The sequence below is a fragment of the Hippoglossus stenolepis genome, chromosome 18, assembly GCF_022539355.2.
Source record: "Hippoglossus stenolepis isolate QCI-W04-F060 chromosome 18, HSTE1.2, whole genome shotgun sequence".
NCBI classification, from domain to species: domain Eukaryota; kingdom Metazoa; phylum Chordata; class Actinopteri; order Pleuronectiformes; family Pleuronectidae; genus Hippoglossus; species Hippoglossus stenolepis.
In genome coordinates, this window is record NC_061500.1 from 12,299,969 (window position 1) to 12,324,107 (window position 24,139).

General features: G+C 41.0%; 1 protein-coding gene across 3 annotated transcripts in view; it reads right to left on the reverse strand.

Moving 5' to 3' along the window:
* The window catches only part of dym (dymeclin), a 48,223-nt gene that overhangs the window by 13,134 nt on the left and 10,950 nt on the right, over window positions 1–24,139 (reverse strand). For all 3 annotated transcript variants that reach the window (XM_035184379.2, XM_035184377.2, XM_035184378.2), the window contains exons 9-14: window positions 17,812–17,997; window positions 17,538–17,716; window positions 16,012–16,137; window positions 15,753–15,866; window positions 14,670–14,764; window positions 10,512–10,611 (exon numbers count right to left, since the gene is read on the reverse strand). In XM_035184379.2, the coding sequence (XP_035040270.1) occupies window positions 10,512–10,611; window positions 14,670–14,764; window positions 15,753–15,866; window positions 16,012–16,137; window positions 17,538–17,716; window positions 17,812–17,997 (800 nt within the window). The remainder of the gene's footprint in view (window positions 1–10,511; window positions 10,612–14,669; window positions 14,765–15,752; window positions 15,867–16,011; window positions 16,138–17,537; window positions 17,717–17,811; window positions 17,998–24,139) is intronic.

The following is a 24,139-nucleotide window of genomic DNA, read 5'->3' on the forward strand; positions in this document are numbered from 1 at the left end:
TTACATGGTATTTTTTGGATAGTGGATAGTAACTTTTTGGAGTCTCTGATGGTTCTGGTCAAGTAAATAGTGGGCTGGGCTCAAATCACCCCAACATAAAAATTTGTGACTGATGGAAGGGTGGGTTTTGTGGTTTGAGTTCACAAAACACTTTTCAGGGGTAAACGAAAAACAATTGAAGTAATTGGTGACCACTTCTTCAAACGTAAAGAAACAGCAGAAATAAACATAACATGCCTCCATACTGCTCTGGTGGTGTCATTCAAGTATCTGTAAGCCTAGACAGCGTAAAAAGTAGACCAACAACAGGGTCGTGCGCCATCTTTGTTTGGGCAGGTGAGGGAACTTTTTCGAGAAGGAAATTCTCAGGAAATAAAGCCATGATCTTTTTGTTGAAAAAAATTAAAATAAAAAATCAGACATACAGTCTTCACCTATTAAAAAGAACATGCAGACTTTGACTATTGATCATTATGTGACAGCAGCAAAGACATCATGCACAACTGCCAAAGTAAAAGAAATGAATATGAGCCGGTTGGTCCGGAAGCTTAAATCCTTATCTGTGCTAAACAGGAAGCCTTAGACTGATCAGTAACTTCCTCTGGGGTTACATCCTGCTCCATTTTAGTCTTGAAAGGAGGAAAGTGTATTCCCTGGAAGTATTGTAAGTCTAAACCCTGTAAAAAAAAAACTTAAGAGTCAGGTGCTGAGTCAGCCAGTTTACTCTTCAATGTATAGATCTATAAATCAGTAAAGCTTTCGTTAAAAAAACTCCCCTCTGTGAGACACATTTCAAACCTTAGAAAGTAAAACAAAGATCATTCATACATCTTTTTGGCCTTATGGAAAAACAAACTATTAGGAACCTCCATTAGAGATAATAAAGGCCTTTATGATTTCTACAGCCAGAGTATTCTTCTATGATTTATTTTCATGACAAAAATGATTGTTCTAACGATGACCTGTTTTGCCCAAGAATTTGCTTATTGCAGCTAAGACTAGATTCACAACAGCCGCCTGGTGAGGGCTGAGATTACACCTCCAATCTGGGTGAACCATCTGTAACAGAACTGCACGTGGCAGCATTTTATATTCCATCTTCTGTGCCCTGCTTCAGATACAAGGCGCTTATCTTATAAATAACTTTGCTCGCTGTGTGGCCTTTTTTGTGTGTGCTGCACCTACACAATAACCATATGCACAATCTCATGTGTGTGAACACACACAATCAAAACCCCTGAAAGTAGGCTGCAGGATGGGGACGGTTGTAAATAACTGTAATCTGTTTTGCGTCGACCAAGAATCGGGCTTGTCACATATGCAATAATGCACTATGCTGATTTTCACAGGCAGGCGTATGAAGGTGTGCAGAGCTTAAGCTGGCAGACGCATAGAAGCGAAGTAGAAGGCGAGTGAGCTGGCAATAATGAGAGATTGATTGTGCGTCTGGGAGCAGAGGTGGCTCCAGAGGTTCGACTCCATCGCCTAGCTAGACCTGCTCTATTCTCCTCTGCTGTGGCAGGCCATAATTAGACAGAAAGCAGGAGACAGATATGGGAGACAAGTGAGTGGGAGGAAGAGGCGGCAGAGGATGTAGAGGAAGGAGGACAAGAGCAAAAATGGAAGTAAGGAAGAAGACAATGGGGAGGAGGGGGGGTTGATGGAAAAAGTGAAGGCGATGAAGAGGAGACAAAAGGAGGAGGAGAAGAGGGCAGAGTAGGAGTGAGGGATGCCTTGTGTGTTTGTTCTCTAGCTCTGCACCCAACTTAATGAGATTAGCCTGGCAGGGAAAAAAATGCCACACTGGGGAATTCAGGTCACATGAAAATAGGCTAGCTAGACGTCTGCCTGGCCCTGTGTGTATGTTTGACAAGTGGATGAGATTAAAAGGCCCATGGTCTACTTGAAACCCAGACAGGATTTAAATATCTTGGCTCCTCCTCTTCCACTTCCCACTCGGTTCTTTACACTTGTTTTTCCCCCATAAATGGATCCGCTAGACGACCAGAAAACACCTGACATGTGTGTGTATGAGATCATTAGGGCCTTTTCCTTCTGTCTCTCTCTCTCTCTATCGCCTTCCTAATTTTTTCCTTCCCTCCTCTCTTCTGCTCCTTCTCCTCCAGTCATGTGCTACATTCAAGCCTCCTGCATTGTCGTAGTCACAACCACTCACGCCGCTGTTTAATGTCCTCTCTCCACCCAAGGAAACACAGGCCTCAGACGTGAGCTTTGTCATTAGTCTCAATGATCCTGGCCCATTTTACTTGTTTCACCATTTACTCAAACCTTGCAGGAAGCTGTGAGTGTGCGTTTGTAAGCTTTTCCATCTGTCTGATTCGGCTGCTAATTCTTCAGCATGATGGGCACAAATGTGTTATGTCTGCAGGTACGGTTGACCCTTGTTATCTGTCTGACAAGGGAAATTATAGAGCTTGCAGATGCAATCAGCAGAAGGGAAGGCCAGCGACAGCACTACGCTATCTGTGTCTAAGTGTTGGTCTAGCCATCCTATCATAACCATGCATGTTGTTGTGCAAGTATTTGTGTGTGTGGACTGGGTGTTTAGAGACACAGACATGTAAATCCCTGTAAAGTAGGAGCTGGCATCATTAAACCAATAGCTTAGTGATTCCCTGGCCGGCCCCGCTGCTCAGTGAGGGCTGTTGCAGGGCAGACAAACCAGACATATTAAGACAAGGGCATGGAGATAAACACAGACAGATACATAAACAAAAACAGAGTAGAAAGCCACACCTAAACATGTCATCAAGAGCAAAACAACTGAGAAGTATTGAGGAGCAGCTTACGTAGAAACAAAGGAAAGCAGCATTTTAAAGAGAAATAAAGTTTCATTAAAGTAAAATCCCCAAAAGAGGAAGACAAAACACATGGACAGAGAGAGAGAGTCAGACTGGCTGAGCAGCAGCCGCCTGTCCTGTCTTTTGGGAATTTTTTAAATAGGTCATTGTCTGACCTGCATTATGGTACCATGGCCATGTCATAATCACACCATTTTGTAGAGCATTGTACCCAGGTCAGCCTTATTCCCCTATAGACTCACACATTCACAACACATCCTTTGTTAGTACACGTATACACATAAAGAATGAGGCAAAAGACAGCGTTTGCACCCCAGAACAACAGCAGCAACACATCAGCACAGTCTGCCAGTCTGCGTCTAGAATCTGTTTCGGAAAGACTGTGTTGGACAATCGCTGCATCACTGTCTGTGTCGAGGGGAAGTCCAGCATATTTGCAGACAGACAACTTATTATCTGTTTACATAAGCACTCCACTTTTCTAACAGCGGGAGGCCGCAGGGCCAAACCGCAGCGATGTCGCGGAGTGATAACGATAAATAAAAAAAAAAGATGATGCCAACAGCTGCAACAGCACTCCGGTAAAAAAAAAAAAAGGTGGGCAGTGCTAATTGATCTGCTGTGCTCTGTTTTGCCGCGCCTCGATCTGGAAAAGACCACGGCACAGCAGGGAGGCCCTGATTACCATTTGGAAGCAGACAATCATTAGGACCCCAGAGCACCTGCTGCCTGCAGAGGTGGCACTCCTACTGCCCGAGAATAAACACAGAAAGAGTCGCAGAGACAGAGGAGAGGATGACGGATATACAGAGAGACAGCGTAAAAAAAAAACTAGACTAACAACAGGGTCGTGTGCTATCTGTTTGGGCAGGTGAGGGAAAAAATATTGACAGATGATGGAGGAAAAACAGGGAGCGGTGTGTGTGTGTGTGTGTGTGTGTGTGTGTGTGTGTGGTGTCAGTAGGTAAAGCAGCTCTCGGCTCTCAGTAGGTTACTGCCTTAATGAGAAGAACCCAAAGGACACAGACTTAAGTTGAGACTGACAGGATGACATAATGAGCAACATAAAAAGTGTCATGAGCCGAAAGCGAAGGTTAGTATAATTTGTAAAGCTACACCTCATTATATATCATTCTATTCACTGTTAACGACCTTTATAAAGGCCACCAAAGACTTTTAACTCTATTTAAACATTCAGTTTGATTTATTTAGCGTAAGCTATTGTTTTACCAAGGCTACATCCACGATACTACATTTCGCTTGAAAACGCGTCAACTCTGATATGGACTACTCAGGAGTTTAGAGCTGCTACAATGGAGACGCTGCTCGCCCCAAGTTTTAGCTTTAAAACTCCAGGGCAGCTTTTTAGACTGGATGGGCAGAATCTTAGATGCTTGGAAAAAGATGACGTAAACACCGCTTGCTGATTGGGTCTTTATCGGTCACAATATAGCCTTCGCTGATTCATCAGGCTCCTATCACATGACCCCTTTCCATAAGACAGCAACAGGGATTATCCCCGGCTACCAGTGTAGAGACCAACATGTATAACAATTACAATCGCTGCTGACCCTGTTGTCTTGGCTAACAGCTGTTGTGCAGTTAAATTCTACATTTTACAATGATACAGTTGCCCACATGTGTAAGAGACGAGCGAATATTCAAACCATTCCTGTGTACGCCAGCACGTGCATGCCCAGTGAGCGGTCACGTGATATAAGTTTTCAGACGTGTTGGTATGGACGGGGATTAAAACTGATATGGAGCAAAACGCTTGTGTGGACAGAGATCGTCTTGGTTTGAAAACATAAACGTAGCAGTATGGATGTAGCCTGAACCTCAGTTATAAGAGCTTGTTACTGACAACACCTTGAATGAAGATCAGACCAATAACAGTCCTGTATTAAAATAAAAAGCAAGGTAAGGTGATGAAATATGCTTCAAGAAATCCAGGATGAATAACTACTCAGTTAATTACTCAGGTTAGAGTATTCTGCTATACTCTTGAAACCCACCATCATTTTATCTGCTGTTGTGACTATTGTGAGGAAATGACAAATATGTTTTGAAATAATCTACCATGATTATGCTCTTGCACATATCGACCAATTATATAGCCAAACAGCATGTGGAGCGTGCGCATCCACAAAGCTTTTACAGTTGGATGGATCAAAGACCAAGTGGAGCCTCTTGCGTCGGCACCCCCCACTGCGGGGATGGTGTGCTCCCATTCAAATGATGTGGAAGCTGTTGTTTTTCATGCTGGGCTAATGTGTCTCTGACCATAGTAACAGCAAGGTATATTTGATGTGTAAAAAACTTTTGAATAATTTGTTTGACATCTTTGGTTCCAGTGTGCAAATAATTGAAAAGTGTGCAAGATACGTGTTCGCCATGTCGAAACTGCTGCTCACTATATCAACAAACAAGATTGGGTTACAGAAGCCTGATATAATAACCTTGTTATAATCCTCATGTTGTACAACTGCATTCTTTCAACTGGGGGAAAATTCATTGAAGGCCTAAGATGGCATGAAATTGTTATACGTAAAATGTATAGGCGCCCTTTAATTTCATTTTTCTCTGCATCTCTCCCCTCTGGGTATTTTCGCATAAAATGACAGAAGGTCAATGTGCAAGGCAGTATTATAATCTACATCAACCTCCTACTTTCAGGTAAATCAAGTATGAAGGGAGATCTCTGTCCTGGCACATGGTGTTTCCCCAGAGGCACCATCAGCACTGTGGAATTACATGAAATGAACAAAGAGAAGTCAGCGGAAGTAATAATAAGATGTATAAGTTGAAAATACATGAGGTTCCCATTTGTGATTCAGCTATTTTTATTACTTTACACTTCAGATGATGTTAAAACTCAATATCAGTGCTGGGATATTTTAGCTTCATTTTTGTACAAGAGGAACTGAAGACATTATCGTCCATCTTTCTATACAGTATTTGGTTTCTACATAGCCACAAACCTACTTTGTCATAGCAATAAGTTAATATGATTAACCAATTTACTGGCCTAATGTAGTTTTACTCTCTATGTGGAACTACATGAATCTATTCATATGTATGATACACCATGGAAGCCATGGAACCAATTGAATTAATTTATTATTTGATGCAGGCTACTTCGCATTAACTAACTGATCAATTTCAGCAATGTGGCATGTGGATGCCACATGATGAATCTCAAAAGCACGTGATGTCACTGCCGTGTGTTGATATTTTCTGATTACCCAGGTATATAAAGACTGTTCAGTAATGGAGTTCAGAAACACTACGTCTTGTCATCTATGAGCTATAGTTGCATAAATGGAAAACTGAAGATCTTGCAAAACAATTTTGTAGCCTAATAACAAAGTGGCTAATTCCTGAAAGCCCAGATAATAAACAGAAGGCATAATGTTTATTATCTGTTGATACATCCTCGGGCTCTGCTTTTCCCCTAAACAAGACGAATGGTGCTACAAAGTTAATGCATGTGTCTACTCTGGCTATTAAAAAGAGATCACAGATTGTGACTCAACCAGCACACATAAACACATAGACAGGGTGGTCCAACATGCTTCTAGCTCTGGGTGTGCGTTTGTGTGCGTGCATGCAAGTGTGTGTGCGTGCTTGTAGTCTCTTCCCAGAAATGTGCAAGAGTAAACAGACTAAGAGGCAGAGAAGTAACATCACCACTACCACTGGCTGGGAGCATAAACAGTGACACACAATGCAAAGCAAGGCAACACTGCACAAACTTCTCTCTTATGTTTGTTAGTGTGTACAGGCACATAGTGCATGTCACTGCACATATCTCAAAGGGCAAGAAAAAAAAGAAACATCTGCAATCAAAGGTGCAGAGGCTGCAGAGAGCAACTGTGAGGCCCCCTGAGAGCTGCCCTGCTTGGACTGGAAGCCTCTGGCAGTCCCCTGGGGGCTCAAGAGGCCCTAACCCTTCACTCTTTCCTCCCTGACACTAACCAGACACAGCAGCACAAACACATGCAGGAGTAGGGGGGTGGTGTATATATGAGAGAGAGCGAGAGAGAGGGAGAGAGAGAGAGCAAGAGGCAGACAAAGAAAGAGAGAAAGAGGGAGACATAAGCAGAATGGACCCACAGCTTCGAGCACTGGACGACTTTTCTCATATCCTCCTCTCAGTCTCTCCCTTGTAAAGAGAGCAATTACATGTCCGGGACAATCCCACATTAAACAAACATTAGTTCTCTCTCCAGAGCCAGACGCAGCCAAATTACATTGTTTCCAGATGCCCCCGTCACAAAAAACACACTTACACCCACTCTCTCAACTGCCAGTTTCTCCTCTTTCTATTGTTCCTCTTTTTTCTCCTCACATTTGGCTACTCTTCATCTCTCCCTATAGATCCTTAAAACTTCCGAAGTAAATATGCGGGTTTGTGAATAATACCAGAGCAAGTGGTTTACGATTACACGGCCTCATTCACAGCTACAGGAGTAGGAAAGGAGGGCCAGAGACAGAGGAGGAAAAAAGGGAGTTGGCAAAATGAGACAGTAGAGCTTGACACACCTTAGCCACCGTGTAAGGTCATTAAAACTGGTCAGATAAGAATGGTATGCAAACTTTTTTATGTTAATTTGACTTTAAGATTAATACTGATGGTAAGGAGGGTAGAATAATGACCAGCTCATAGATAACGTTTCACGTTCCATCCTGCATTAAATGTTTTACTCAACTGAAATGAGCCAGATATTTGCTTAAAATTTAGTCTATATGCAAATCGAGTTTCATCTCATAGTCACACAGCATTACCATCCAAACAGTCTAATGTTTAAGCTACTGCTCAGTTCTGTTGTTTCTGTCAGACTTTTTATGAAATGATCGAGAGAAAAGACCGTCAGAAAAAACATTTTTGTAAATTTTGTAATATAATTTTTTTTCTCCAAAACTTTAATCTTTAGGTTATTTTTCTGGACGAAAATGCAGAACTTTCCCTGGTTCCAGATGAACTGAATATGCATCTACTAATTAGTTAATAGGATTTCAGATATGAAAGTTTGAGTTTGTCTTTCACGTTAGAAGAACACAGCAGGAGATTGTCCTGGTCAGATGCGTTCAGAACAACAGGAAAATGTTGAGGGGACGGCTGGTGCCTGAGAAGAGCTGGAGGCAGGACATGACGTATAAATTCCGCTGCAGAAATCATGTATTATTGTTCGGATCATATCAACATCGGCCCTATCATCAAAGGCTCTCCAGAAAATGTCAGAGCGGACTGACATTTGCATTCTTGCACATGACCCCTCGAGAAATGTTCAGGAAAATGCTGGGACTTCAGTACATGTCTGAAAGCAGCTTCGGATATTTCAGTCATGACCAGAGTGGTGGACCAGCTGACTGCTGCTGCCATCAATAAAGCCACTGCTGCTATGGCTAATAATTATAATAAGAATATAATATAATGAGGAAGATTTCACACAGACTGACAAGTTGCGCACAATCAGTGGAACTAACAAATGGCAACAATTGATTAACAGACAGAATCGAGGCCAGACTTGAAGGTCCTCTTCCTGCTGAACGGCACAACACAACAGACCTTATCAAACACCGAAAAACATCTCTGATTAAGAACAAGACGTTTACTACCAAACACATGGGAAAAGCTAATTGTGCACTTCTGTGAGAACACACTCAAAACCAACTCCTGTCCAAGACATAATCAAAATGAATATACAACCTAAGGAGGGTGAGTGTGCCCACATGCTCAGAGGGCAAACAACACAGCATGTTCCTTTTCATCAAGCGATGTCAAAGAAGCTAAACGTTGACTTCTCGCTGCTGTTAGAAGTAGCTTTGTAGACATGGGAACCAATGTCACATTGAGTTAGTATAGTCTAAGCTCAAGGATAACTGTACCAAAAATGTTGACCAGCACTGTCTTTAAAGTCTATGACCCAGACTAGATGTCAGAGGCTATTATAGGAAAAAGAACTTCAATATAAAATTCTCATGAAAGAATTGTACTAGAAATGTGCCTTGTGCCCTTGAGCGGCACAATGAATCATTTTCAAAAGCGAAAACGTTGTTATGCAGGCGACCTCACACTTTGACCTCGCGCAATGAATTTGTCTCATTATATTAGTCACTACTGTTAAAAACACTGTGGACTCTCATGGGAACGGCTGGCTGAAGTGAAATCTTGAAAAGAGAAGATTTAATCATGGTAAAGCAGCCCGTCTTCCATTTATAGTCATATATAATGTGTATATGAAAGTGTCTAAATAAAACAGAACATTAAAATAAGCCCTGAAGGTAGCAAGCATAAAAACAAAGCTGGATAACTGCATTTTATATGTTTTGATGAGTGTTTGTGTTTACATTGATGTCTGTTCGTAGGGCTACATCAGACAGTCACTACATGGCTGAAGGAGCATTCAAATACGCTCTTGTTTCCCCAACACCTAAGGGCATCTATGGGGACCTCCTAACCCCCAAACACACACACGCACACACACGCACACACACTTATCTAGAACCATGCAAATCTAATGAGACAGCCAGACTGAGACGTAGACAGACAAACCTGAGGGCAGAGGTGCCTGAAAACAAATATCAACAATTATATATAGTCAACAGTCAACACAGTGCACCCACTGCTCAGATGTGGCTGTTACTAAGATCCATATCTAGTCATTATTGAAACAACATGCCCAATAACTTATTGGTCTGAGCTCAGACACTTTTCCCAGCACATTACTGCTGCTGTGCTGTTAAGATTTCAATTTCAGATTAATACAGATATTTCAGAGACATTTCAATATTACCGTGGTTCCGCTGCGAATGCCTGATTTGAACGTTCGGTTTTGCAAACGCTCAATAGTTTCATCAAATATTAGTCTAGAAGTGGAAACTATTTCAATGCAAATTATGTGTGTGTGTGTGTGTATGTGAACCATGAAAGTAATGAGAAAAAAGACAAAGGGCTAGTGTAGACGAAGCTGCACTGCCACTTGACAGTGGGTGTGCAGCACTTACATTCGGTAAACTCCAGCATTAAATTTAAAAACTACATTCTCAAATGAAAGATGAACAAGTCAATATAACTTGAAATGTAAAATGTTATCTTTTGCCATAGACAAAAAGAAAATACAGATAATTTTGCTTGTTACAGCTTCAACTTTAAATGCCATCATTATTAATTGTGCCTTGTTCGAGTAAAATAGTTTGGGTTACGTCGACCATTTATCAGACTGAACGGATCATTTTTAACGGACAGTTTAATATTTTGGGAAGTACATTATTCGCTTTTTAATGATGACAGTTAACAACAATTGACTTGACTGTCATATTAGCTTGCTAAACACAAACATTTGGGCTTTGGCTACTATATATACATGACTATTTGAAAATGAATGTAATAGATAAATGAAATTCCTAAACTTGACAATATCAAAATCAAATTTCATGCAGCGTTATGGGCAAATTCATGTAATTTCACAAGACTTTCAACAATTATTGGTCCTCACCCAAGTAGACATAATTTGGTAACCACTAACAAACTGAGAGTAGACAGGGTGTGTGTGTGTGTGTGTGTGTGTGTGTGTGTACTAACAAACTGAGAGTAGACAGGGGGTGTGTGTGTGTGTATGTGTGTGTGTGTGTGTGTGTGTGTGTGTGTGTGTGTGTGTGTCTGTGTGTCTGTGTGTTACTCACATAGTCGGGCAAGGCTGTGTTGTCTGCCTGTCTGCCTCGAAGACTCTGTGTTGCCTGCTCCAGAACCTTGTTGTGCTTTTTGGAAAGCAAAGCAAATAAACTGCAGGAGAGAGACAAAGAGAGAGAAGGCAAAATAGAGTCAGAGCAACATTGACTATGGATGATACACATCTATGAAGTCAAAATAACCCAAATACAAAGTCATCATACTGTCCATGCAGACCACTAATTAATGTGCTGTAAATAATTAAATTGTACTCAACTGAAGTGGGAAGCCTCAGTTTTAGACACATTACTATTAGAGATCTGGAATAACGAAATTATCATGAAAATTATGTGTCAAAATAGATTATGCTTAATTTACCACCAATTTACAATCACAACTCTTTCTCTAACCTGGCTTTTATTTAGCCACAGGTCAAGACTATCATCTGGAATCGTTTAACTCCAACGAAACCTTTAAAAATGTTCGAAAATATTGGTTGTATAAAACAATTTTTCCCCGCTTTTTTGACCACCCTATTTATCATAAACTGTTATTAAACTCATTAATGACCTTCTGTTTTAATTACTACTTTTTAATAATCCCTCTATGAGCCCCCAAGGGTGTTAAATGTTTAATTTGTGTGTTAATCAAGGAACAAAATCGAAAAATAAATTAAATTCAATGACAGCGAAGGGCTAAAGGAGCCTTAAACGCACAAAGATCTCAACTCAAAGTCCCTTAGAGCAACACCTGTCCATCTGTCAGCACTGAAAAACACACGCACACACAAACGCACAACATCTCTCAGCGTTCTTTATCCAGGCTAATTGGCCGAATGATAGGTGGATGGAGGTATCTGAGCAGCGACATGGAGGTCTACCTGTTATCTAGAGACCTCATGTCAAAGGAGCCACATCTACTTAATAGGACCTGTTGTAGTATCTAGTCAGATTCAAACGAGAGACCACCAAGGGAGCCCCACCTGGGACCCCTGCCCACAATAACGCACTTTGACTAGTTGCTCTGTCACATCCTCCCATTTATGTCAAGGCAGTGAAGGACATGGATAGGAAGCGGCGACCCGGGAGGATTTACAAACCGCCGGCCTAATCCCAAAATCAGTTATAAGGCTGAGATCATGACAGACATGGTCAACGTATAGGTGGTCTGTCTTCACCTGTCCAAAAGATTCAGTTTTTCTGAATAGTGGACGCACACACTGGGTGGTCACGTGTCCTTCTTTAAAATAGGATTATTTGTATGATATATTTTTGCATTTTCATTTTAAGGATTAGATTATGTACGGCTGCACTGGAGTCTGGAAAAATGAGAATCGCAATTTTCTTGCCTGGATTTTTTTTATTCAATAGCTAAATATTTGTTTCACTCATAGACCACAAAACAAAAAATATGATCGCTCCTGGTCTATTGTGCTGTCAGGGCGGATGAGATTTTCTCCTGACATTTTCTTGGCCTTTACAGCTTTGTCATATAGCACTTTGTGGTGACTTTTAAGGTGATTATATAAATCTGTGGTGTTAACCTGTGGTGGTGCTGGCAAAACACAGCTTGCAATGTACGTGGTTTTGACTTTCATCGTCTTGCCTGAATCCCAAAAAACCTCCACACCAAAGAATGGGAACCTTTTTTCAGTACGAGCACAGTGGGTTTGGTTATCTGGTTGTCGCCACCTTCATCTGGGTTTGGTATGACAGTAAGCATGAAATGGGGCCAGGTTGGAACCAAACCTGAAGCTGCAGCAAGAGCTCTCAAGCTGGCATTTACGGGGCACCTTTGTCCTTAGCACAAACGTTTCTCCATTTTTCTCTTGCTCTATTCCACTGCTGCATTTGTGCTGATCTGCATCACGTGGGGTTACTCTGAGATGTCACTGGTTGACTATTTAAACCAAATTAAATGCAGAATCGTTGTCAATTACAAATTAATTTGCGTATGGGTGTGAATCGAGATCAAGATTTCAATATGATCAATTGTGCAGCCCGATGCTCAAGTTTTAAGAGAATTATTAAACTGAAACTTTGGTAGTAAAATGTGCAACAGGTCCCCCACCTGATCTCAAGCCACATTGCAATAATTGCAGCACCCCAGCTATTTGTTTGGGGCTTTCTGGTGGAGTGGAGGCATTTGATGGTGAGGTGCAGCAAGTAAAAGCAGATACTATAAAATATGTTTAAACCTTCCTTTATCACAACTTCTCTTTTTCAATACAGACTTATATTTGTGTCAAATTGTGGCCAAAAGGGAATAGATAGAGAGAAATGATGAATAGACAATAACAAGGAAATATGACGGGCAGTAGTTGGGGCAGCTCAACCCAGTGCTGCTTGTAAATAAACAGCTCCAGCCATGACTCTCTTAGAGTCAATTAAGGAGAAGAGTTCAGCCGTGTCTGGCTGCCATGTGGAAATTCCTGCCAGGAAATTTCCCTTTATCTAGCAGCCAGCCAGTCGGTTTAACCCAGCCCAGGCCATCATAGTCATCATCATCATCATCATTATCATTATAGTCAGACATGGAGACGGTTTGCTCTACATCACCACAGGACGGACATGTACACGTTCACAGACGGCGTTCCTCTCTGACTCAAAACACTGGAGAGTCACAGATATGGAGAGAGACATGGGCGGGGAGATAAGAGGATCCTTGAGTGTGCGCGAACGTGTGCGCGCTGTCAGGGAAGGAAACATTCCTCTCCCCCTGTGACTGGAGTTAACAAACAGACACGAATGACTTGATGTGCGTGTGTTGATGTCTCTGTGTGTGTGTGTGTGTGTGTGTGTGTGTGTGTGTGTGTGTGTGTGTGTGTGTGTGTGTGTGTGTGTGTGCGCACGTGTTTGTGATTTGGACCTTGTCCTCTCAAGTTTTCCGTGTCCTTGTGGGCCAAACCCTTTCCCTCCGTTCCCTCGTGTTACATAATGTTATTTTCTACACAGACACACCTCTCTCAATATTTCATTCCTTAGTCTTTTCTGCCGTAGACTCTCAAGTTACTGCAATGATAAATATTTTCTGCTGAGTCAACATGAATCACAAAAACAAAAGAGCGCGTTTGTGTGAATTAGACTTTCCGTTCCTTTTGTTTTCTGTCTCTCCATTGGCGTCTTTGCTTGACTCACACGGACGCTTTTATTTAAATCTGGTGCAGATGATTGTTCCGAGGCCTCCAGCTTACATAAAGCAGTAATTAATAAAGGTGGAATACACCCTGTCTGACAGTGTTACACGCTTACTGATGCTGTTGATTTTAGTCTATAAAACTACAATGTCATATCATCAACACATTGTGTCCTGTGGTTTAAACAGACCTTAATCACATACATGTGCTGAGGAAGGTCTTAGGCACACTTTGACAGGGGGCTGCTTTTTACCATTTTAACCGTAATATATATATATATATATATATATATATATATATATATATATATATATATATATATATATATATATATATATAAGGTTTTTTTTATAGGGTGAGCATCCAGATTCTCTCTCTGAAATGCAGATTTGTCTTTTAGTTCGACTCTCTTCTCTTTCTCAGCCAGAAAAGAAGCAAACTCAGCACATTTAATATTCGTAAGACAATGTTTAATGTGAGCCAATAAAAATGTGCTGATGTGTGATTTATAAAGTGGTAGCTATTTCTTTTAAATCTGTGGTTCAAATCATTAATACAACAAAATACACCAGATCAAACATTGCTATACAATGTTTTTCATTAATTATGAAATAATATACATGATTTTCATCAATGTAATGGAGTATTTTCATCTGACATGCCTTTAATTCAGTGCATCGAGTAGACATTCTTTTATCATTATTTTATCCATTTATGGTTCCTAAATGTATAATATTACCATTTGTATTGTTATAATGATAACAAATTACATATACTAAGGGTTTCATCCATATAACAGGCTGTAAAACTTCTAAAGGTCAAGATTCACACGCTAATTTAAACCACCAGAGAACATACAGACAGGCCACACTTGATAAAAATAAGCTTGGCCATTATATGTAAAGCTACTTTTAATATTCTCACAGATAATGAATCTATTAGAACAAGATGGTAAGATCCACATTAAAGCTTTAAAAGGCTGTATGGGAAATGAATGGATAGAAGAACTGTTAATATATCATCTTTTGTTCATCACCTGATAATGCGCTGGGCAGCGTACTGGTGCAGACATCTAAACTGGGCTGACATGTTGGCAAGGGCAGCCAGACAGTTGGTATGGAGGTATTTATCCTAGGAAAGACGCACACAAACATACACACAACAGTGATGATACTATTAGATGAAATTGTGTTTTTTTCATTCTTTAGAGTTCATGAATGGATTACATCACTATTGGGATCAATGTATACCAAGAGGGACAAGACGTATCTTCTTCCTTCCACTGTACAAAAACTAAGTCAAAATATTCCAGATAGTGGCAATGCCATCTTGGAGGGATGACATCATTTGGAGCCAGGGTCTGCACAGTGGTGATTGGAGAGTGGAGCCACAGTATCATGGTCCTGCCGATACACCCGCCTTATCAATCATGAGTCAATCTTAGCTGTCAATCATGACGTCTCAGCCTGTTTTAAGGGGGCTTGGAGAGCGCATACCTCTTTGGGTTGTTCTTTGGCTCATGTCCCACCCCTCCCCAAATTTCATGGAAATCAGATTGATCATTTGTGCGTAATCGTCCTACCAATAAACAAACAGATGAAACTAGCTGGGCACCTAATTCTGTCAAGGCTAATTCCCTATCTCGCCATGTTAAAGACAGTGAAAACAAAATCCACCCATTTATACGGATCCTCTCCATGTTCTTCTTTGGATAAGGTCCCACTCCTCCACACAATTCTGTGGAAATAGGTTCAGCAGTTTTTGCGTAAACTTGCGAACTAACAAAATCTAAACGCAGATGAAACCATAACCTTCTTAGCAGAGGTAATTAAAAACAAACACTTGACCTTACAGCAGTTTTATAACAATTACTTAAAATGACAAAAATCTTCATGGGAAATCTTTTTTGGCATGGACTGGCTTGGCCCATGTTCCATCTGCGAACATGGAGGAGGCAGTGTTTATGACCACCAGGGCATGATGGAAATATTTTAGCTTCACTTTTGTTGAGTTGTCGTGTTGTCCATCTTTATATACAGTCACAAAATGTGTCTACAGCTGATTGATTTCTGATTACATGTCATGTTTCCGAGTGTGCACGAATACATGTTTATCTTACCCTTGTCCGGGTCATGTTAAACTGGATGGTGCGGATAACCACCAGGATGAGCAAACTGCCAAGAGAGATATCCGTCAATGACCTCTCTGTGTACCATGAGACGCTCTTCAATACCTGAAACCAGAATTGAGACAGGAATGAGGAAACATGTACTATAATCCCAACAAGTGCAGGTAATGGAAGTTTTCGGTGGTAATTCCTGAAACCTGACCGGTGTGTGTATAACTTGTGTGTGTATCACTTGTGTGTGTCTACCCACCACCTCATGGATGGAACGATTGAAGGCATCGTCTTCAGTGAGAATGAGGAGAATAATGAGGGCCATGTAGACGTGATGAGAGTTTCTTTCCTCTACGTGGTAAAGGATCTCAAGGATGGGCAACACCTGAGAGGAAGAGGAGGAAGAAGATTAGAGCATACTGTATGTGTAGGTGACTTTCATCAAAATCCTTGTTAACCATTTGGATGTTGGGTTAGGGTTAAATCAACAGCACTTTCTTGTTTTTTAATTTTGTATTTACTACTAATCAACCGCTGCTCTCTTATTTTTGGATTTTGGTGACTACGATGAGAATTTGCAAATGTTCTGGCAATTTGTGAGCAAAGAAACAAGAAAACAACATGAGTGGATAAACTGCACCACCAACAGTGGACGGAAATGTGAACATCTGTTTTTGCAACTGATGAATATGAATGATAAAAACCTATTCTACGGATCATAGGGTCCGTACTGCATAAAATCTAATTAACCCACCTGTGGTGCTAACATAGCACCAACTCATATAAGACAAAAAAGCAGCAGAGCAGACGGTAGTTGCGAAGTCGAGATTTACATCCTTACATGTTTTTTGACGCTCCTGAATTATGGATCATAATGCTATAGGTGGAGACATGCTAGATATAAGAGGTAAGCAGAACAGACAGAAGCACACAGTCAGAGTGAAAGTAGTTAGCATGGTGAGCAGTGGGCTCACACAGTTTGAGTGTTAGCTCATTATGCTGTCGTGCAGCAGTGCTTTATTGTTCGGCGCAGAGAAAGTAGCAAGACTCATTAGTAGCCCCCCTACATAATAAGCTCAAGCTAGATCAGCTAATGATGGTATTTTATTATAGCAGCCATAAATATTGAATAACACAGAAAGGTCACAGTGATATCAGAAGTAAAGGATTTTAATAGACCTACAGTGTAAAATGTGACTGTTAATTAAGGTCATTGCCTGCACATGTGGAGCCATTATTGCAAAATTGTGGTTTTCTGTTGCTAAAATATCGGCCAAACGTATCTGTGCGCACTATTTTAACTGCTACTCCCTCTTCCTCTGCAATAAGACCAAATTATTGGGTTATACGGTGTCAGTCAAACAGCCTCATTTGTGATGGTCCACCATACTTGTGCTATATATAAAACCATCTGACATGCTGTGCTATAGATTGATTTTCGCTCACTTATTGCCTCAGTACATTCGCTCCGCTATAAGGAATAACTGGCACAGTCCCACATGGACAGAATAGCACCAGCTGCCACTGCATACATCCTGTGTGTTTACTGAGCCATAGCATTGGCCCGAGATGAAATAATTTCATGGCCATATGCATGTGTGTAAGGAAGAGCTGCATAATGTGTTTTTGTTGGGGATTGACCAATCACGCTTGGATTCTTTCTTTGCTTCCACTTTGCTAGAAAAGTCAGATGTAGATTGGAATAATGAATATGCATGGCTGTGTGCACCACGCTCTGTAAATGAACACAATCAAAATTAAAGTCTACATTCCCGTTCTACCCACCAGATTGTCCATGTCCGTTCTGGAGAGCATGTATGTCCTCATGTTGGCGTTCTGGTGAAGCAGGGTGTACAGCAGTAACGTGGCCTGATCGGAGCGCTGCTGTTCACACAGCGCTGTGTACAGACTGTTGAAATTGATTTGGAAAGTGTGAGGTGGCTCCACGGGCAGCGATGATGTGTCTACACGGGCAGAGGAAAAATATATAACACTCAGGAAGATGACATATGACAATTTTTAACAAGTATATCAGTGGGTCTCCAGTAAATATATTTACCTTGTGTGTTTCTGAAACAAGTAATAGCCTGGCGGTAGGGGTTGGGCCAGTCAGGCCCGTCTGTTAGATTGGCGAGGACCAGTAGTAACAGAAGGCTCTGATTAGACAAAGGTAAGGGGTTCTGTTCTTGGTCTATGCCTGATTTGCCGCCAGCTCCACCCAATGTGAAGACACTCCACAGCCCACCTGGAGATCAAAAAGAGAGGCAGGTCAACCCACACGGATAAAAATATACACTCAACAACTCCTTTGTTCCTTTTCATCATTTATTTACTTCTTCCTGCATTACTACCTCTGCCAAAGAGGTTATGTTATCACCCCTGTTCCTTTGCTTGTTGGCTGGTTTGTGTGTAAGCAAGATTGCACAACACATTGTGAGATAGGGCCTTTTTTCTATAAGTGTGTTAAATTTGGTACAGCTAGATTAAATTTAAGGGGACTCTTGAGCCTTGTTGGAGGTATGACATCTACCGAGTGTCAGTCTAGTTATATTGTACTTGTATTTTTGTTGAGTATGTAGGTATACGTCTTTTTCATTTTCGTCATTTTTCTACCAATAATTTATATATTTATTCAACTTTTAGTTAAGTACAGGAAAATAATTGTCTATCTTTTCTGACACACCTCCTTTGTTGTTCATTTAGGTAAACTTTAGCAGGGTTTTGAGAGCGGCAACTCTATTTCAGTACAACAAAGAAGTAATCGGTGCAAAATCGAAAGATCTGTGAGGTTATGCGTGTCAATCTTTTTAATAGAAAGCACCAAAGTACTGTCCCTACTTGCAGTTCCTCAATCTTACAACTGCTTTTCCTTTCATAGGTAAATGAAAGTTAAACGGTGCGTGAGGTCAGACTGATGTAGTCGAGGCCAAAAAAGCACAAAGGAATCATGTACGGTGGTTTGCAGAACCTGAAATTTGAAACAACATAGACGGCGCCACAGCGCAAAGAGAAACTGGAACTACTGGCCAACTGGAGCGGACTTGGTTTTTCTTGATGGGAGAGATGAGAGAGAGCTGCATTTCCTGCAGAGTAACTGAAGTGCTGGTGCTTTCAGGCGTCACGAGAAGCACGAGAAGCATGAACACCAAGGTACACAATGACAGCCTCTGGCTCCTGCACGTCTAGCCAGACAGAATACATGGAGCAAGCTGTAGTGAGACACAGTGTGTGTGTGTGGTAGGTTCTCACTGATTCATGCTACTGAATTTGAAGAGAAGCCAAGTAGATTTGTTGCCATCTAGTGGCATCTAGTGGCAAAAGCTGGAAGAGCAGAACAACTCTCCTGGCTGAATTTACACACGCTCTCCTAGAGGTAAAAGTAATGTCATAAAAGTCATCCTGATCCACCCAACTATGACACACTAACGTCATCTGTTTATGCGGTTACTGAACCAGATAAGATTTAAGTCAAGTATACAAGGACAGATTACTTTTGGAACATTAGAGGGGTGACACGCTTCGTGTACAAGGCCCTCGTACTATATAAAAAAAATCATTAACTCAAGGAGAAGAAGGGAGGTCAAATCCTGTCGCCTTCCTCTTGCAGCTTTGGTCGAGGAAAAGGAGATGACAAAGGAAGAGCTTGTAAGTGATGAACACCCTGTGACGTTAAGAGTGGTCATAAAAGTTTCAAACCATTATGCATGACAAAATGAAGGCTTTTCATGTACTTTTCTCCTTTCTCTGACGAAGAGCTTCTTTTCAACAACTTGTGACTGAGGAAAATCTAAGTAACATCGATGATTTATATGTTGGTTTGCCTCTAAATTCACTGACGACAAGTAAAGAGCCGCTTTGTAGAAATGTGTTCACAATTCCAGTAAAGAGGAGAATGAATTTGTTTATATTGGAGCTAAACATCAACAAAGTGCTTCATGATAAAAAGAAATCCCCCAGAGAGAAATAATGTAATTTGCACTGGTCAGTCTGTCTCTCTTGCTCCCGGCACGACACTCTTCTTTCCCTCGACTGGCCAGAGAGAGAGAAGGAGTGGGAGAGAAAACATGATCGAGAGAGAGAGGGAGGGCCAAGTTGTGACGGAGCCCTGTTCATCTCATCACTGGCACCACAGTGACTAGCCCAACAGTGTCAGAGAGCCTGGTCTGGCAGCCACATTTCCTGCACTCTAACACACACACACACACACACAAACACACACAAACACACACACACACTCTCTCTCTCGCTCTATTTTACCTTAGTGGGTGCTGTTTGTTATCCGTCTGGCTCAGTTCCCTCTGCCTGTCTGCCTGCCCACCACATAAACCCAATAATGCTACACTGCTCAGGCTGCTCCGGCCCTGGCCGGACGCCGAGTGGAAAAAGAGGAGGAGGACATGAAGAGAAGGAAAGGGAAGAGGGGAAAGTGAGGAAAAGAGAAGGTCACACACGGACACAGTGGCTGGCACGTTGAAATCGGAATCTGGGTTTTGGGACTTGGGGGCAGCGAAGGCATCCTACTTTGAGACGTGCAACAACAAAGTCTGTTGTTTATTATGAGTCTGTAATCACAACAGCCTCTGAATTGTTTCTTCTCTGAAAACCTATGAATGCCTACAGGTCTTACAAGATGTAGACAAAGACATAAGCTTCCAAAAATAACTGGGAAAAATACAGCGGGGAAAAGACAGAAGAATGTCATGTCCAAACTGAAGTTACAGAGCAATTCATTATTTGTAATTACATAATGATCACCATGATCACAGAAATTACTGTTGGCACAAAGTCACTTCTAAATTCAAAGTGAAATATTACACAGGCTGAAAATCCATCTCTTTTAAATCAATCTCTACCTCATAAGACCCTGCCCCATTACCTAATGTGACTTCACATCATGGTTATTATCAAACACACACAGCTCTCAATGACGCCATTGTTATTAGACTGCCGGCTGAGGGGAAATTATTGCTTATCTTCAAGGCTGCAGTAGTTGTTATTTTCAGTCTGAATTAAGATCAGTATGAATCGAGTTAACATCTGAGGATTGTTCCTTTGTTCTTCTGTTCTGCTCCATGCAGAAGCTAAATGAAAGTTATAAATTAAATGACAGAAAACTTAGCATGACTCAAATTGCAAATACAACTTAGCCCTGACAATAGCTAAGGGTTCAGTTTAACTGGATGAAAAATGCTCATAATAACTAATTAACTAATTTAAGCGATAAAAAGAAAGTAAAAGTTTTAGTGATGGGAATGTTACCAGTGGACATAAAGTGGACAAAGTGAATTTTGACCTGATGATGGCGCTATCAAAGATAAGCATGAAAGCTATCCCACTAATGATTGCCAGTACCAAATGTCATGTTAATCCATTCAATAGATGGGATATTTCACTCAAGTCACAGTCATAGTAGCTGTAGAGATAAAGCCAACAAAGTCACTATGAAACATCATCTAAGAAACATCATCTAAGAAACATCATTGTCACTGTGCAAAATTCTGTGACAAACCAGAGAGCCTACAGGATACATGGAAATTACCAAATTGGAGCCATTGACTGGGGACCATGAATATCTGTAAAACATCCATCCAGTTAATTCATTCTGCAAATCAATAGACCAGCATTCTAATACTATCAGCGTGGCTAAAAATAATCTCAGCACGCCTTCCAAATGAGTCTAAACCTTTGTAAAATAGTGTAAAATCTGCTTTTCCATTTCACCTGTTCCACCTGCAACTTGGTGCTTGAACATGTAAAGACTTCAGTGGTCTGTGGAGACAGCAGAGAAGGCAGCTGAGGTGGGAGGTTATTCCATTGGAGAATAGATGCTTCAGTGCAGACACAGAAATGTGGACTTCTCTTCTAGCCAACAGAGACAGGCACAATGTGCTATTTACTTATTTACTTGCATAACACTGAATGAAATATGACATCAGGGCTTCAGGCCAAAGCCTTAGCCAAGCACGCAGATACACACACACACACACACACCAAACTCGTGATGATTATCCAGAAATGCACATGGGGAAACATGCTGTACAGACAATAAATAAACACACTCTTCTGATAATCTCACACAAATCAAAATATATGCTCAAAGTGCTTTCATCCAAACCCAATCTAAAACCATTCTAACATAAACATGTCCAACACATGAGAACATTCCACAGACCAACAACAGTTTTATAACATCTACAAACATAATAAAACGCTATCCCTCAAATGAATCCTTTCTGGAGAGGCAGGGAGAGGAGAGGAGAGGAGAGGAGAGGAAGTCCAAAATGGTCTGAGTCACTGAGGTGATAATCCCCCCACAGATGCTCAGACAGCAGAGTGTATAAGAGCAAGACAGGAAGAGACATCCTATCTCCCCAGACATTAAACTGGCGACAGAAATCAAGCACTGCTTTGCTTTGCCAGTGAGCGGTGTTTGGTTCCGGGGGAAAACCCAGGCCATCTGTGAAAGTGGATGTGCAGACATGAGTGGTTTTGAATGCTACCAACATGAGGATCTGTCATTTGGAAGCAAACATTGCGGGAGCGAACAGTGTTGTGTATCCAGAGAACTGTGTGTGGATTTACAGACTTATACGGCATGTTTGAGGTCCTAAAGATTCCAGGTTTGCTGTAGATTTTTTACAATGGAAGTTGAGTTTAAGGGTTTTTTATGCATTTATCCAACATAGCTGGGAAGCCTTGAATTAAATAAATTTCTATACAGCATGTAAATAAAGCAAAACTGTGGTGTCATCAACCCACCATGATGTCACCCAATGATTTGTGAGCTGCCGTTTTAAAGCCTCAAGTTTGGCATTTTGTCAAGATCCATCTTGGATTTTGGAACCAGCAAGACTGACTTAGGCCATCAAGGACACTGCATCATTCCCACCTACAGTTGTGACCCCCACCTATTGAATGGTATCAGCTGTTAATTACACAATATCCACGTCCCTTAGCATACTGTGCTTTATTGTCTATTTTACTCTAAATGGTGACATAATTTACGAAATGAGCATCGTGACTCGAAACTACCAATTGAGACCATAAAACCCAGAATGAAATTGTTTACTAACATTATACATCATGTGAGAGTCGTTTTCTCAGAGACTTCAGTAGATACGGACTCCTTTTTGCAACCAGTGTAGCCACCCTCTGGTGGTCATTCAAAAGAATTCAGGTTTCAAGCACTTGGCATACAGTCTATCGGTGTAATGCAATCTAACTTCTGCCTGTCATTGCAACAATATCGAGATATAAATTATATAGTATTATATCATATATAAAACTGCTAATTGCATGTACACATACATATATTACACAACTTAAGCATGTTTCTAGGGTCTCCTGATTTATTTTAATTTCAATTAATCTCTATTTTCATACGAGTACAGTGTGTGTAGAGGTTTCAACAAGTTAAATTGAAGACGATTTACGACCATCATGAATGAAATTTAAGACCCATGTCGAACACCACAGATATGAAGGAATATTAGAGATCCTGAATTATTTACACTTTCCCATGATTCAAGATACGCTGAAGTTGCCTTGTAGAGAATAACCCTCGAAATGTAGACTACAGGCAGAAGGTAAAGGTAGTCTGTAGACTATCAATTATCAGTTCCACATTGGTCTTGTTTGTAGCTTTAGTGCAGCGTTTCTCTTTTACGATATAGAATATTTTTTAAGTGCGATCGAAGGGTTAAATAATATTAACATAATTAATACCTATCAAAATGTCATGCAGACCTTGTGTGCAATATTTTGATTAATTTTTAAGTCCTACGTCCCTGCAGGAACCCTGTAATAATTAGTGAGTGATTTGCTGTAAATGAACAAAAACATGCAACTTTAAACTGATATTCAAGTGATTTGCAGTTGGGAAACTAGCAAGAGAGAGAGGTCAGTGGTTGGATGAGATATTCTAAGTTTTACTCCCTAGCTTGCATTAAGCTCCAAAAATGCTGGATCCTACGTTTATTTCTTCAGGACTTAACAAAGCTCCTCTTTCACCACCAAGAACATTACACAACTGTTTTCTACAGCCTGAGTCGTACTGGCCATGATGGGTAAACTGACCTTCATGGAGCAGTTGCTTTTGACCACCCGAATATTTGTTCACCAATCAAACATGCAAACTCATATTTACCGTCACTTTAGAACAAAGCCCTGTGTAGTGGTGAGATGTTCTTGTTTATGTACTCTGTCAATCCCAAATGACTGAGCGCAAATGAGTGTACGAGACAGAGAAAGAAAACAAGTGTTGTTTCTGAGCTCTGAGAATAAGGGAGCTTGTGTCTTTGTTGGTCTGCGTGTGTGTGTGTATAAGGGAGGCGGCTGCAGACAGACAGGCTCTAGGGGATTACTGAACAGGACAGGGCACCATAACT